Source organism: Oryza glaberrima, chromosome 5 (assembly GCF_000147395.1).
Source record: "Oryza glaberrima chromosome 5, OglaRS2, whole genome shotgun sequence".
Classification (NCBI taxonomy): domain Eukaryota; kingdom Viridiplantae; phylum Streptophyta; class Magnoliopsida; order Poales; family Poaceae; genus Oryza; species Oryza glaberrima.
In genome coordinates this window covers 5,563,734-5,579,086 of record NC_068330.1, presented here as the reverse complement: position 1 = coordinate 5,579,086, position 15,353 = coordinate 5,563,734, and the positions used below count along the sequence as shown (strand labels likewise).

Genomic DNA, 15,353 nt, shown 5'->3' with positions numbered 1-15,353 from the left:
CCGCAGGGATCTCACCTTCGAAGTCGGGGACTATGTATACCTGCGTATTACTCCACTCCGGGGAATCAGAAGGTTCAACACCAAAGGGAAGCTTGCTCCCAGATACGTGGGCCCTATAGGATCCTTGCCAGATGAGGGGAAGTTGCATACCAGCTCAACCTGCTAGCATCATTGGGGAATGTTCATGATGTGTTCCAGGTCTCCCAGGTTGAACTCCAAGAAGACCTGGCCTATGTTGAGAAGCCCATCAAGATCTTGGACGTATCAGAGTGACATACGTGCAGTCGGGTCATCCACTTCTGCAAGGTTCAGTGGAGCCAACACTCCAAAGAAGAAGCCACTTGGGAGCGCGAAGACAAATTGAAGTTGGTCCATCCTCACCTCTTCGCTGGAGCTTCCGAATCTCGTGATCGACATTCTCTGTAAGGGGGGTAAGTTTGTCGCGCCCTAAAGCACCCTAAAAATTTTCTACCCTTTTAATTGGTTCAGAGAAATTGTAAAAGCCGAATTAGCCTCAACCATTAAATGGCATCAAGATTCAACTCGAAAAAGGTGTGCGGGAATATTTATAGAGTTCCTCGTGCCTTCAAATGTGTAACCAATTTTTACTTGAATTTTAAGAGCACTGGAAATATTATTAATGCCACAATAACCCTTGTCAGCTTTGTTAAAAAGAATAAATTGATTTAAATCCCCTCCTCCCCCTTGGGTTGTTTTTGGCCCACCCCCTCCCACCTTTCCCCTCGCGTCCCAGCCTAGCAAGCACCTCCCCCTCCTCCTTCTCAAACCTAGGCCGCCTCCCCAGCCCATCTCTCGCGCGCTGGCCTAGCTCTACCCATGCCGAGCCAACGCCCTCGCCACCACCGCTGACGGATAGGCCCCACCTATCAGGGCCACCTCCCTCCTCCGGCTCGTCTCCTCCCTCTCTCCTTGGCGCGCCTGGCCCGCTTGCCAACTGCATTCCCCTCTCCATTGGAGCGAGGGAAAATGCTCCCCACACCCTCCTCTTCCTCTCCCTCCCCATTTACTCCCTATGATTCGTGGCCGGTGGGGAGTAAATGCCTGCCAGCATGCTGGCGCCATTGATGGCTGCCGGACGAGTGCTCCTCAGCCGTTCCTCCTCCTCTGCAGCCTATAAAAGGAAGCCCCGGTCCACCTCATCCCCGTTTCCTCGCCTCCCGAACCCGTCCGCCCATCCCTTGCCATTGCGCCGCTCCGCAGCCTCCAGCCGCCGCTAAACGTCGGCTGGGACCTAAACGTGTGCCGACGAGGCCGCCTACAGGATCGTCATCTCCGTATGCCCCTCCGTTCCCCTCGGTGAGCACGGGAACTCCCTCTCCCATTATCTACCCGGGCTGGCTGCTCTTTCCCCTCGCTGCGCCACCGCTCCCCTCTCCCCTCATCTGATAATGTTGGTTAGCGGTTGTTCTGCCGTGAAAAGTAGCTCTCTCTTCGAAATACCTCAAAACCTATTTTCGGCTGGGCTTGAGGTGCTTGGTTTTGCTTGTCACACCTCGGCCGACATATGGACCGGACTTCGGGGCACGACTGCAAAGCATTTTCCGTCCGACCACCTGTCTAGTGGGTAAGGTGTAGTGTATCGCTTAGTGTGGCCTTGATCAAGAAAGGCATGGATAGGGATGGATGAGGCCCAAGTTTTGTGTTGATGTTCCTAGCAGTCGCGCCCGGGGGCATAATCTGTCCACCTGTCCCAGAGTTTACTGGTCGTGGAAGTCTATGTCGGTATTCCTTGTTCGGGGCAACGCTGGATGATAGGTTATATGACAGCTTCCGCCCAAATGCCGTGGTGGCATGTGGCATATGGCGACACGTAAGGGAGACGTGTTGGGTGGGTAAAGTGGTACACCTCTGGCCAGAATTAAATCTATTCGAATAGCCGCGCCCTCGGTTATAGGCAAGCGGAGCAAAGACCCAAAGTTAGTGGTTTCTGTCTATTAGGTTGGAACACATGGTTGGAGCCTATGGGATTGGGTTAAGGAGGTCGCGTCGTAGTGCCCCTTAGGCAAGTTCGCGTCATAGTGTGGCTTACGCAAGTTCACGTCGTAGCACAACTTGGTAGCAATTTGACTAGAGATAGGGCGTGGTTTAATAAAATGCTTTCCAACTGTTTGCCAAATAAAATGCTCATTTTCTGCAAGTTAACCCCAACATACTTATATGATCCTTTGTACACCCTTAGCATTATTTTTGTATTGTTTCGGCATGGTTTGCTGAGTACGGTGGTTGTACTCAGTCTTGCTCTGCTTTCCCCCTTTAGCAGAGGAGTACCTTGAAGATGGTGGGTTCGACTTCTAGCTCATGCCTGACGTCAAGTGCCTGTGGTTGCCCGCGTGTTGGCCGTTGCCTGTGGTTGCCCGCGTGTTGGCCGTCGCCTCTTCTTTTTCGTTTATCTTTGCAGTGTTAGGCCCTTGTCGCCCATGTAATAAAAGTACTATATTTACTCTTCCACTTGTAAACTCTGTTAATTATTAACTTGGTTATGTGTACCTTGCCTCCTAGGGCAAGGAAATAATGCTCTCACAAATGGAATCTAGTGCTCTGTTTCCCGAGCGTGATATTTTATGAGGTTTAGATATTGCTTTTATGAGAGATGATGAATGACACTTATATTCTATACTTGAATTAAGCCAATATGCAATATTGATGCTAGTGTGTGGTTTGAATGATAAATGCTTATGTACATACTTTTTTGAATTGTTATTCCTCAAATAGCTTTTTAATTGCTCATTGTGCACGAGAGTAAAAATATTTATGGAGAAAAAAAATGGGTGCCGAATCCTTAGGAACAGTCTTGACGACAAGGATGTACTCGGAATAATTGAGAGAAAAATATGTGCTAGGCTAAAGATCAATGCACGTGGTTAGTGAACATTCCATATGGCATACGATGGAGATATTGTGTACGTCTGGGATGTGGAGTCGAATTTGGAGGGAGTCCAAATTTGGTACAATTGGAGTTTGTAAAGTTTGTTTTTTTGTATGGAAAGGTGTTCTAGGGGATTATGACTTCTTGTACAAGGTTTGTTCGTGGCTTTAGGCTGCCTACCTCGAGTATATATAGAGAAGGAGGGTGTGTCCTCGTGGTATCTTTTTGAGAGAGAGTTGAGTTTAGAGAGAAAACTTAGGGTTTCAAGTTTAGTTGAGATTTTCGCGAGGAGTGTTGCTGTTGCACTTTGTAAATACGGAGAGAAGTAATAAAGTTTCAATCTACTTTGGGAGATCTTCAATTTATGTTTGCTCGGGTTTGGTGGTCCAACCGGCGGGACACCGTTGGTCAGACTGATGGCATCGCACCGGTCAGACCAACGGGGACACGGCGGTCAAACCGGCGGCGGCGGCGGCGACAGGAGGCAGGGGTGATCTTTCAGCGGTTAAATCGGGTGATGAACACCGGTCAGATCGATCTACATCAGATTCAATGGTAACTTGTAATTTCGCTAAAAGTTTCGGTTTTTAAGTACTACAACCACTCACTCCCCTCTGGTTGGCTTAGTTTTTGCTATTCGATCCTTCAAAGAATTTATTAAACCCCATGCAATTAATGGTTACAGTGTGCAGGTAGGCCAGCCAAGAGGGGAAAGGAGGAAAGTACGTTAAGGAGGAAGAAAAACAACAAGGGCAATATATAGATGGACTCTATCCACAGCGACCACCACTCCATTTCATCTCATCCTTCCCCAACCTTTCTCTTCTCCTTGAACACACCCCTCTCTTCCTCATTATAGAGAGGATTTAGCAAACATGCACATATACAAAGAGCAGGAGGCTGAACCATCCACTGGCCTGATGGTAATTGCTTTTCTTGGCCTGGAAACTCCTAAATTTCCTCCTCTTTTTCAGTGTCATTTTGCAAGAGGGTTTGGATTTCTTTTTTAATTGTATGCATATGGGAGCTTTGGGAAAGTAGAAAAGTAGAATCATGGCTGCTAGCTGATGTGTGAGAATAGCTAGATGGCCATGAAGACGGGGAGATATAGCTAGAGATCTTTACTCTTTAAGCAAAACAAGAAAAAGAAGAAAAAAAGGTGAAAGGAAGGCACAAGATCAAAGAGATTGATCACCACAGGACCAAAGATCTCTCCTTTTTTCTTTTGATCTACAAGAATTATACAACTCACGAAAGGAGCTGTAGTTGCATATATTAATTTTTAAGAGAGATGATGGCCATGATGTCTCTGGCACTTCTTGATTTTCTTGCCATAGATCCATCTTCCGGTCTTGCAATTTCTTGATTATGTTGGCTCGTGCAGTGCTGTTGAGTTGTTGCATAGAGGACTGATCCATATCTCTGGAATTTTTTTGTGACTCAAATTTAGCAATTGAGATCCCCTGCAGTACTCCATGTGCAGACGACCCGTGTCCCAAATTTAGATGCCAGAACCAGCACCTGCTGCTTCCCCTGGCTCCGGCAGCTCAGATGGCTCAGGCATCGAGGACACGGCGGACCGTCAGGTCACCTTCTGCAAGCGCTGCAACGGGCTACTCAAGAAGGCGTATGAGCTCTCCATGCTCTGCGATGCCGAGGTTGCCCTCATCGTCTTCTCCAGCGGCGGCCGCCTCTACGAGTACTCCAACAACAGGTACTGCATTCCTCTTCCTCTCTTCAGCTCTAGAAACCTGAATTAATCCATGTGATATATGTTATCTTGTCCTAATTGGAGAAAGTTAGTTGCTACCTTTTCTTGTGACAAAGAGGAGGCATGTATATGGTGATGTGCATCCATCTCACCTTCTTTTCTATTACTCATATTTGTTCTTCAGTTAATTAACTGTCTTGTTGTTACGTCTGTGCTTTCTGGGGGGTAGTAGCAACTAGCAAGTGAGAAAGAAATTGCTGGAGTTTCTTTGTGTGTGTGATGATCTGTGTGCTTGCTGATGTGGTGCGCACATATCTGGTTTCTTTTGTGTTTCCTGTGAGGTGAGCCAGATGCGTAGATTGATTCAGCACAGTGCATACTTTGTGAAGCAAGCATAAGCATATACTCCCTCCGTATTTTAATGTATGACACCATTGATTTTTTATCAACGTCTGACCGTTCGTATTATGCAAAATTTTTGTGCAAATATGAAAATATTTATGTTAGGTGTAAAGAACATTGGATGATAAATCAAGTCAAAATAAAATAAATGATAATTATATAATTTTTTAAATAAGATGAGTGGTCAAATATTGGTTAAAAAAGTTAATGGCATTATACATTAAAATACGGAGGGAGTACATACTTGTGAGCTTTTCTTGTGTGGTGATGGGTGTCTGTGACTGTATATGTGTGTTGCTTTGGCTTGGTGGTCCTCTTCTTTTCTTGCTCCATTTATGTTCTTTCCTTTCTCTACCTCTGTCTGTGTGATGAGGCTTGCTTAGATCCTTCACACCTCACTGCATATAGAGATCATATATTATATATTATATTTTCTCTCTTGGCTATGCATATGTGTGCAGTAACTTGTTGTAACTACTAACTAGTATTATGCAAGATTGTGGGCGTGTGAGGTTTGATGCTTTTTTTCAGAGGTAAAAAGTGGTGTACACGAGTGATGCACACATTGATCATTCATGATTCTTTTGCATTCATCTTCTTCAATCTAGTATCCGGCAAAGAGGGTAGCGAAATAAAAGAGTGATTGTACAAAAAACAACCTAGTTGAACCAGTAAAAAAACTATTGGTAAAAAGGTCTACAAAAGCTCTAAACTAGATTATTATGTATGATTTTTCCTTCATTTTTAAAATTATGTTCTAATAACCCGATCTATCTTGGTTAAGAAAAAAATATCTGTACTTAAAACAATTAAACATCATACTCCAAATGTTAATATCATGCATGCGCAACGCTATCTATAGACTTTAGTACTCCCTCTGTATTTTATTTTAATGTATGACGCCGTTGATTTTTTAACCAACGTTTGACCATTCGTCTTATTCAAAATTTTTATGCAAATATAAAAATACTTATGACATGCTTAAAGAACATTTGATGATAAATCAAGTCACAATAAAATAAATTATAGTTACATATATTTTTTGAATAAGACGAATGGTCAAACGTTCGTTAAAAAGTCAACGGCGTCATACATTAAAATACGGAGAGTATACTCCCATCCTATATTGCTGGATTACGACTGGTCAATATATATAATAGAAATATTTTTTTTTTGCATTTATTAAAAGTGATTTATTGGACTCCCATTAATTTAACAATGAATTTCCTTGTTTTGATCTATTTAGTAAAAACTTCGGTTTAACAATTACTCCCTCCATTTCACAATGTAAGTCATTCTAACATTTCCCACATTCATATTGATGCTAATGAATCTAGACATATATATCTATCTAGATTCATTAACATCAATATAAATATGAGAAATGCTAGAATAACTTACATTGTGAAACGGATGAAATATTTACGACTTGTTAGGACAAAAAGCAATTGTTTGCACCGCAGCAGCAGAGAAACACACTCCCTGTGTGTACAGTGCGTGTGTGTGAGGCTGCAAATGTAGAACTGTACATGTATGGAAGCAAAAATTAACCAATGGCACGGTCAGGCCCTTTTTAGTTACCACGCAAAAACTTTTCACCCCGTCACGTCGAATGTTTGGACACATGCATGAAATATTAAATATTAAAAAAGAACTAATTACACAGATTGCGTGTAAATTACGAGACGAATCTTTTAATCCTAATTGCTCCATAATTTAACAATGTGGTGCTACAATAAATATTTGCTAATGATGAGTTAATTAGGCTTAATAAATTCGTCTCGCAATTTACAGGCAAAATCTGTAAATTGTTTTGTTATTAGTCTACATTTAATACTTCAAATGCGTATCTGTATATCCGATGTGACAAGCCAAAACTTTTCGTTCGCGAACTAAATATGGCCTCAGATCCCACTCCAAAAACTTTCACCCTGTTAAATCGAACGTTTGAACATCTGCATAAAGTATTAAATATAGACTAAAAAATAACTAACTTGATAGATTGCGACTAATTTGCGAGACGAATCTTATAAGTCTAATTGCTCCATGATTTGATAATGTAGAGTAAACATTTAGTAATGATGGATTAATTAGACTTAATAAATTCGTCTCGTAGTTTATTGACAGATTCTATAATTAGTTTTTTTATTAGTATTCGAATTCATATGCAACAGCCTATATAATATCTAAACACCCCGTAGAAATGGCAGCGTTTGCATCGGGAGACTACAAGAGAAAAAGGCTGGTGAACCGGTCAAAATGGTTAAGGTCTCTGCCTGCCTGGCTGGGTTGGCTGGCTAGGTTGACCGTAGCTGCTTCTCTGTCTTGCATTGGCGCTCTCTCTCTCTCTCTCTATAAGCCATTGGTCACTTGGACGTACTCCTATGATTCACTGGCCACATCCAATCATGCTCATACTGTGGTTCTCAATAGGTTGCTCGAGGTTATTAGGGCAAGTGCTATAGGCATCAAGCACAATCTTCAAAATGCCACATAAGCTAAAATAGTGAGGTGGAGAAGAGAAGGGATGAGAGAGATAAAGCAGCTACCTCTCATGCAAGAGGCAACCACTTCACAAAATTCAAGACAAAAGAAGAGAGGGGAAGAGTAGATTGGGCAAACAAACATTGGGGATAGTATATTAGAATTAGTATAGATGTGATATATTGTACATGTTAGCTCTATATTTATTTGTTGATGATGTGGTCAAAATTAGATGCAACATCCACCTCTTTTATAAAACTTGGCCTTAGGGTTTTGCAATTTGTTGGTGAACATTACATAAACAGTGCTAATAAAATATTATACAGTATGTACTTGCCAATATGGCAACTTGCTTATAGTACTCATTTAGGAAGAATTTCAGGGAAGTGTTGCTATATACTGGTTCACACATGCTCCATGTTAGTTTGTTGCAATGAAAGTTTTGGAATGGAGGGAGTATTGCTTTTATATTGGTCCTTGGGAATAGTTATTTGGCACTATTTTATACGTATGTGATGTACTCCCTGCGATGTGACATTTGCTTCGATCTTGCCTTTGATAATTCATGTTGGTCTTGACGAGGAAAGGGAAAGTTTTCTCAGGGTTATCGGCATGTTAAATTTTTGTATGGCACTTTATAGCTTCTCGGCATGCCCGAGGTGGTTTGGATTAGGGACTATGTCACATCTGATATTTGGATATTAATTTGGAGTATTAAATATAGAGTACTTATAAAACTAATTGCATAAATAAGAGCTAATTTATGAGACAAATTTTTTTAAGCCTACTTAATCTATAATTAGTACATGTTTGCTGTAGCATCACATAGACTAATCATGGATTAATTAGACTTAATAGATTTGTTTCGCGAATTAGTAAAGGTTATGGAATGAGTTTTGTCAATAGTCTACATTTAATTAATACTTTTAATTAGTGTTCAAACATCCGATGTGATAGAGACTAAAAAAATATTTAGTCCCATCCAGACAGCCCCTGAGATTGACAAAGAGTTGGAGTACGAAATGTGGCCAAATGATCTTGCCTGTCAATTTTCAGCGGGAGCACGTCTTTTTATAGGAACTTTGTGATATCCTCTTTGGTTTGTAGTAGTCTCAGATATAGGGGTGTGTAAATGGTTAACCCTAAACTCACTCATAGGTAAATAAAATAAATCCCTTATATATATCAAAATAAGCCGCTTATTTTATTTTGACTTATAAGTAGATCTGTGGGTTAGCCAATAAGTGCACCCTTAATCTCAGACAATATCAAAGGAAAATTAATTACACATATTTTGTACTATTTCATGTATATACTTTACATACAGTAGTTAGTTTTTCTTATATCAAGAGAGGGAAGGACATTACTCTGAGTCCTTTCTTGAAACATGTGTGCAAGATCTATGATCAGGGCACATATGTATAGTTTTTATGTTGTCAGCAGAAAAAAATTGGCTAAAGTAATTTCGCAAAAAACATTGACTAAGTAATGAAGTTAATAAAGTGGAACTGTCAGGTTATATGGTTTCCTAGTGTTCATAATAGCAAGATATTAGCTATTTGGTAAATCCATATAGGATACTAATAATACTTATTAGAACTACCCCCGTCCCAAAAAGACCAGTTTTGAACTGTTCATATCTAACATTTGACTGTCTGTCTTATTTGAAAAATTTTTTATGATTAGTATTTTTATTTTTATTAGATGATAAAACATTAATAGTATTTTATGTGTGACTAATTTTTAAAATTTTTCAAATATTGGACAAAAAACCTACAACTGCACTTAAAATGGGGCAGGTGTAGTACCAATTATAATGACTTTAAATCAGACCTTTAAGTCAAAAAGGAAACGAAACATGGAGGGAGAGACATCCCTTCAGACATTTTTTAAGAAGAAATTGTAAGTGTGTTGGGAATTGAACACGGGACCTTGGGGTTGAAACCACACACCCCTTGTCACTGCATTATCAAGTGTACGCTTTAAGCAATTATTTCCAGAGAATTCCTTATTCTTACATGCTAATATATGTAGTATATTCCTTATTCTTATATGATGTTGATCGATTCCCTTAAAAGTATTCTGATAACATCCATGAAATGCTAACAGAGCATATTTACTTCTCCATATAATATTAAAGAAATCAAAAATCACATCTGAGCATGCAATGCATGGATGGCTATTGGACCTCGATGGCTCTATAGTTCAATTTAGTTGGGAAAAGATGTCCTCGGTAAAGGGCAACAACTATAGCAGGTAGAACAATTTTGCTATATATTTTTCGACAAAATTTTCTCCTAAAAATATGACAGATGTAATTATAGTATAATTGTAGTGTAATTATACTGTAATTTACATATAATTAAATTGTAACTTGCATATAACTTTCACATAATTTTGAACCTTTAGATTTGTTTCAAGATTTGTGCAAGTGAATAAGGAAAAAGTCACTGTACGCACATATGTGAGAGGATTTGTTCCCACGACCTCCATTTCACCCACTACGCCAGATCAGCCCATCTGTGACGGCCTATCTGTGACGGACCAAAATATCTCGTCACAGATACTATCACCTTTGACGGGTTAAAATAAATCTCGTCATAGATAAGGCTAAAAAAAATGACCCGTCACAGGTAAATACTCACCTGTGATGGGTATATATAAGGACCCGACACATAATGATTGTGATGTGTCCACATATAAACCCGTCACTGATGAGTACTTATCTGTGACGGGTTTTAAGTTTACACCCGTCAAAGGTGAGTAACCTCACCTAATATATTCAATCAATTTTCACTTATAAAAAAGAAAACCCCAACCCTCCCCCACCGCCCACCACCCCAACCCACCCCCACCGCCCACCGCGCCCTCAACTTTCTCTCTTCTTTCTCTCTTCTCTCTTCTCTCTTCCTCCACCATCGCCTCTCCCCTCAACCGTGCGCCGGTTGTGTCGCCGCCTCCTTCGCCCCTCAGCGTCCTCTAGGAGCTCGGGGTCGCCGCCTCCTTCGCCCGCCGTCGGCCTCCAGGAGGTCGGGCCCGGCGGCCTTCAACATCGATGCCGCCGCCACCTCCTGACCACCGGTCACCAGATCCGGCCGCCGGTGCCTTCTCCCGCCTCTCGGCCACTGACGTCGCCGCCTCCCGACCACCGGCCTTCAACGCCGACGCCGTCGCCGCCTCCTGACTGCCGGTCACCAGATCTGGCCACCGGGAAGCCGGATCTGGCCACCGGCGCCTTCCCTCACCTCCCGGCCGCCGTCGCCGCCAAGTTTGGCCTCCGGGAAGCCGGATCTGGCTGCCGACACCTTCCCTCGCCTCCCGGCCGCCGACGTCACCGCGGATCCGGCCGCCGACACCTTCGCCACCTCCACAACCTCTTCCTCGACTGCCGGACGCTGCCTCCTCCGCCGCCGACCGATGACCGCCAGATCCAGCCTCCACGAGGTCGGGGGACGCGGATCCAGCGTCCGTGGCCTTTCCCCTCCGCCACCGACTGCCGGCCGCCTCCGCCACCGACCGCCGGCCGCCGGATTTGTTTGTGCTTGATGTTGTTTGTGCTTGATTTGCTCATGTTTGTTGCTTGTGTGGATGTGTAGTTTTGTTAAAATGGACATGGATACTTGTGTGATGTATAGTTAGATTTCTTCATGTGTAGTTGTTTGTTGAGATGTATTTGATTTAAAATACAAAGTTGTTGTATCATGTGCATCTTGAGATGTATTTGATTTTTCTTCATTTTGTACATTTGGGGCTGAGGCATTTCTTTTTTTTTTGGGTGGTTTTTGACATCTGTGACGGGTGAGAACTAAAACCAGTCATAGCTGTTTCGTCACTTTTGACGGGTTGCAAAGAGTCACCCGTCACAGGTGTGAGTCACCTGTGACGGCTATATTTTTTAGCCCGTCAAAGGTTTTAATTACCAGTGATGGGCTTTCACCCGTCAAAGGTGAGGTGTAGTCATCAGTGACCACTAGTCTCTGACCAGAACCAAATCCGTCAAAGGTGAGGATTAGAGCCCGTCACAGATGACTGGATCCAGCCTAGTGACCGAATAACATGTTACGTAGAGATTTTTGAAAGTTACACCATGATTTGTGTTATAATTGCATTTGTCAAATGTGTAGGAGAAAATTTGTTGACAAATGTATAGGTGATCGATCCCCAGTAGAATGACTCCTGTTCAGACTTCTTCATGTAGCTCCCTCCCCGGCCAGAACAGTCAATTTGACATTATTCTTGGAGACAAACAGATGAACACAACAATGGTATATACAGTACAGTGTTTGTACAGTATGACACTCAATCTAACTGGCATCCTGATTATTTTTTTTTGCAAATTTTATTAGCAATGACTATGGAAGTCAGAGTGACATTTTTTTACGACCAAACAATGCTTTAGATTAAACATTAAATAATATCATGCCACAGTTGTTCTATTGTTTCGGAAATATAATGAACAAACTGCCACTAACTCTCTTTTTTTTTTTGGTTGATATCCTTCAGGAAAAAACCCCATGTTATTTTGAAGATTTGAGCTTAGAAATATGTATAATTTGTCAAGAAAAACTCTAGAAAAAACTTTTACTGTGGTCAACAGTTCGTAGTTATTCTTCCTTCCAATACACGCAATTAACTATTTTTGTGTGCTACACTACGCACAAATGTAGCGTTGAGGAAACTATTGAGAGGTACAAGAAAGCCAACAGTGACACCTCCAATGCCAGTACAGTTGCAGAGATCAATGCCCAGGTATACTAACATCATCTGAATTCTCAAAAAAAAAAAAAAGAAATCATCTGTCACTAAAAATGCAGCATGCAGTAGTTTTCTATGCTGTAATTAACCAATGCAACATTCCTTGTAATTAACCAATGGTTTCTATGCTGTAAAAAATGAGTTCTCTGATCAAAATCTTCAGATTGGACATCCTGAATAGAAGCTACAGTACTTTACGCAATGGAAATTCCAGTGACGCTATATATATATAGTTTTGACCAACAGACATACTCCTATCTGTGGTTGTCCACTGGACAAAGTTCTTCATGATTCCATGCTTGAAAATAGAAATGTCTTACTGCATGTTTGTGGCACTTTTGTCATGCATGCATATGCATGCAGGTTGATTACATAGTTTAATATGGTATGATTTGATGATGCTGCACATTTGAACAAAATAAACATGAAGAGTCAAACATTCCAGTTAGCAAACTGGCAGAACTTGTCATGATTTTAACTACCAGTACTAAAAAAAAACTCAAATTACAAACTTGCAGCACTACCAGCAGGAGGCTACTAAGCTGAAGCAACATATCACCTACCTGCAGAACTCCAACAGGTTCATTATTTCACTCAGCTGCTTAGATTTTTTTTTTCAACTTGACAAAGTAGTTCATCTGGTTATAGGCCTAGAAAAGATTAGAGCACGGAAGGTATATTAATTGTGTGCTACATTCACAAAGAATTGTAAGTTGAAAAGGGCATTTTATTTATTAATTCATCTAATTTGATAAGCATTCCATATCCTGCAGAACGAATTGCTGTGTGCTGAAATTGAGTACATGCAGAGAAGGGTAACTACTATCAGCAAAATACCATTGTTTTCTTTCTTGCAAAATTATTAATTTGGTTTAGTTAATTGGCATCCTAAGATAACAGCACGAATGTAATCCCTTCAGGAAACGGAGCTGCAGAATGAAAACATGTACTCAAAGAGCGAAGTAAGTATATTCTGTTCTACATTGCAAAAAAAAAAAAGGAGATTAACATAGCTACATGGTAAATCTGAATTGAGGTTTCTGAAATACTACATCTGTCCCAAAATATAGCAACCTAGGATGGTCAACCCGTCCTAGGTTGCTATATTTTGGGACGGAGGGAGTAACCTACATAGCAAATCATACCGAATTGACTGAATTCTATGTCATCGTTCTAATTAATAATTATTGTGAAGGTTGCCGAGAGTGAAAAAGGACTGCAAACAGTGAACATGATAGGTTCAGTATCTACGAGCGAGTACGTGCAAAATATGATCCATTACGATCCAAGAAACTTCCTGCAATTCAACATCATGCAGCAGCTAGCCTCAGTATTATCCTGAACAGGAGGACCGAAAGGCCTCACAGTTCATAGTTCAACAAATGAAATTTGAATGTTCATTACGTTCTCATTGTAAGCATCTGAATCCTAGTTAGAGACATCAAGTTTTTCAAAATAAAAAATAATTTAAAAAATAATGAAGAGTTTTCTTGGGAGCATTATTACAGGGTCAGATCGATATGTGTAGGGCTTATATCAAATTCTAGGTATTGTTTGGATTTGCTTGCAGCCACAAGAATTATAACTCAAATTTCCCTTGCATCAAATTATAGAAGGAATTAGAAGGCATATATAAGTTATAGACAAATACTGTGGTCAAGAAAAGTTTGTTCACGTACGTTCTGATGCAACGCGTAACTAATTTTCTTTTACTGTTTACCTTCCTTGCACTTGCAGATGAAAGATAAATATGGATCCGTATCATGCATGTGCTTTCTTCAAGGAGAGTGATCAGTTAGATATATTACACTGTGTCAGTAGAACTTTTACGTGTGAACTCTTTTATGCATGAATAATTAACTTTATCCCATAATTCAGGCTTGGCACTATCAAGGTGATGTACGGTTCAACCTGTGAAATTCAAATACTTCATACCTTTTTCCTAAGTTTCTATATGTAATATTGGTGATAATATCTTGTGTATACATATAAGTGTTGTTTCGTTAGCTGCGGTTTTTTCAGGAATCACTTGGAACTCTCTGAACTCACCCTCTCTGAATTTGCTCGCTCTGACTCTTTTCTTTTCAGACATAAACAGTAAACTGAAGAAATTAACCGAAAACAGAATGAACAGGGCAAGACAGGGTGTTGTGTTGAGCTCGTTTTCAGTATTTTCTTCTCTATTTATTCAAACACAAAACTTGGCTCTTAAACGAAATTATATTGGTGGCCTAAAAGCACCAGTTCATCAACTCCATCCAATGATCGGGCGAAGATGCGAAGAAACGGAGATGAAGCATTGCCTCAATCATTGTTTGCGGTGTGCGTGCGTGCGTTGTGAAGAGGCGGCGGACCAACACTAGCTACATTGATGCTTGATGCGGGCTGATCTGTTGGACCTTCACAACTTGTTATACCTCATTTTGATGGCCCATCTATCACTACTATGAGGAGGAGGAGGAGAGAGGCCAGGGGCGGAGCTAGACAAGTGTGGAGGGGGGGGGGTCATATAATTTTTGCAAACAATATTATAGTAAATTAATTATAATTTTTTTCATGCGTTATTACCATCAATGATTTAATAGAGTGCACTGAGGATATATTAGAGACAAAAATTATGTACCAAATAAATATATCCACTAGATGGTGAATAAAATAATTGCCTCAACTTTCAACTGAAATGCTATATAATTTGATGTAAAATAGATAAAATAGAAGACAATAACTATACTATCCTATCGTGGTTACATTGCATCACAATATGTGTATATAATTTCACTGTAAACCCACTACACCATGTCCCAAAATTGGCAACAACTAATCTGTCGGCGAAGACCACCTTTATCATCAAATAGTCAGTCGGCAAAGGCCTTTGGCGACAGAGAGGGTGTGTCGGTGGAAAGCCTGTCGGGATAAGGCATTACCGACAGATAGAACTTCTACCGACAGACAGTTTGACGTTATTATTTTAGTTCTACCGACAGACAAAGTTTTGTCCACAGACGCCGCACACATCACATGCCCACATATAATCTGTGGTTAATATGCTTCTGCCGACATGCAAGAATACAACCAACTTTTCACATTCCAATTCAATAGCAAATTACTGATAAT

At 40.9% G+C, this 15,353-nt stretch overlaps 1 protein-coding gene across 2 annotated transcripts; it reads left to right on the top strand.

Annotated features, from left to right (window-relative positions):
* Positions 1-3,693: 3,693 nt before the first annotated feature.
* LOC127773668 (MADS-box transcription factor 58-like) lies at positions 3,694-14,176 on the top strand. Of its 2 annotated transcripts, XM_052299806.1 has the most exons (8): positions 3,694-3,810; positions 4,338-4,601; positions 12,152-12,233; positions 12,758-12,819; positions 13,013-13,054; positions 13,160-13,201; positions 13,435-13,496; positions 13,977-14,176. In XM_052299806.1, exons 2-7 carry the CDS (start codon positions 4,393-4,395, stop codon positions 13,466-13,468), a joined length of 471 nt encoding a protein of 156 aa, XP_052155766.1. In that variant the 5' UTR covers positions 3,694-3,810; positions 4,338-4,392; the 3' UTR covers positions 13,469-13,496; positions 13,977-14,176. The 2 variants fall into 2 exon arrangements, with proteins under 2 accessions (XP_052155766.1, XP_052155767.1); XM_052299807.1 differs by lacking the exon at positions 13,977-14,176 and having other exon boundaries at positions 13,435-13,564.
* Positions 14,177-15,353: the final 1,177 nt, after the last annotated feature.

What these genes read in the sequence shown, in the direction of transcription:
- LOC127773668 (XM_052299806.1), top strand. Translation starts at nt 4,393, where the DNA reads ATGCCAGAACCAGCACCTGCTGCTTCCCCTGGCTCCGGCAGCTCAGAT. An exon ending in TTGAGTACATGCAGAGAAGG is followed by an intron (nt 13,055 to 13,159) that starts GTAACTACTATC and finishes TAATCCCTTCAG; the next exon opens with GAAACGGAGCTGCAGAATGA. An exon ending in ACATGTACTCAAAGAGCGAA is followed by an intron (nt 13,202 to 13,434) that starts GTAAGTATATTC and finishes ATTATTGTGAAG; the next exon opens with GTTGCCGAGAGTGAAAAAGG.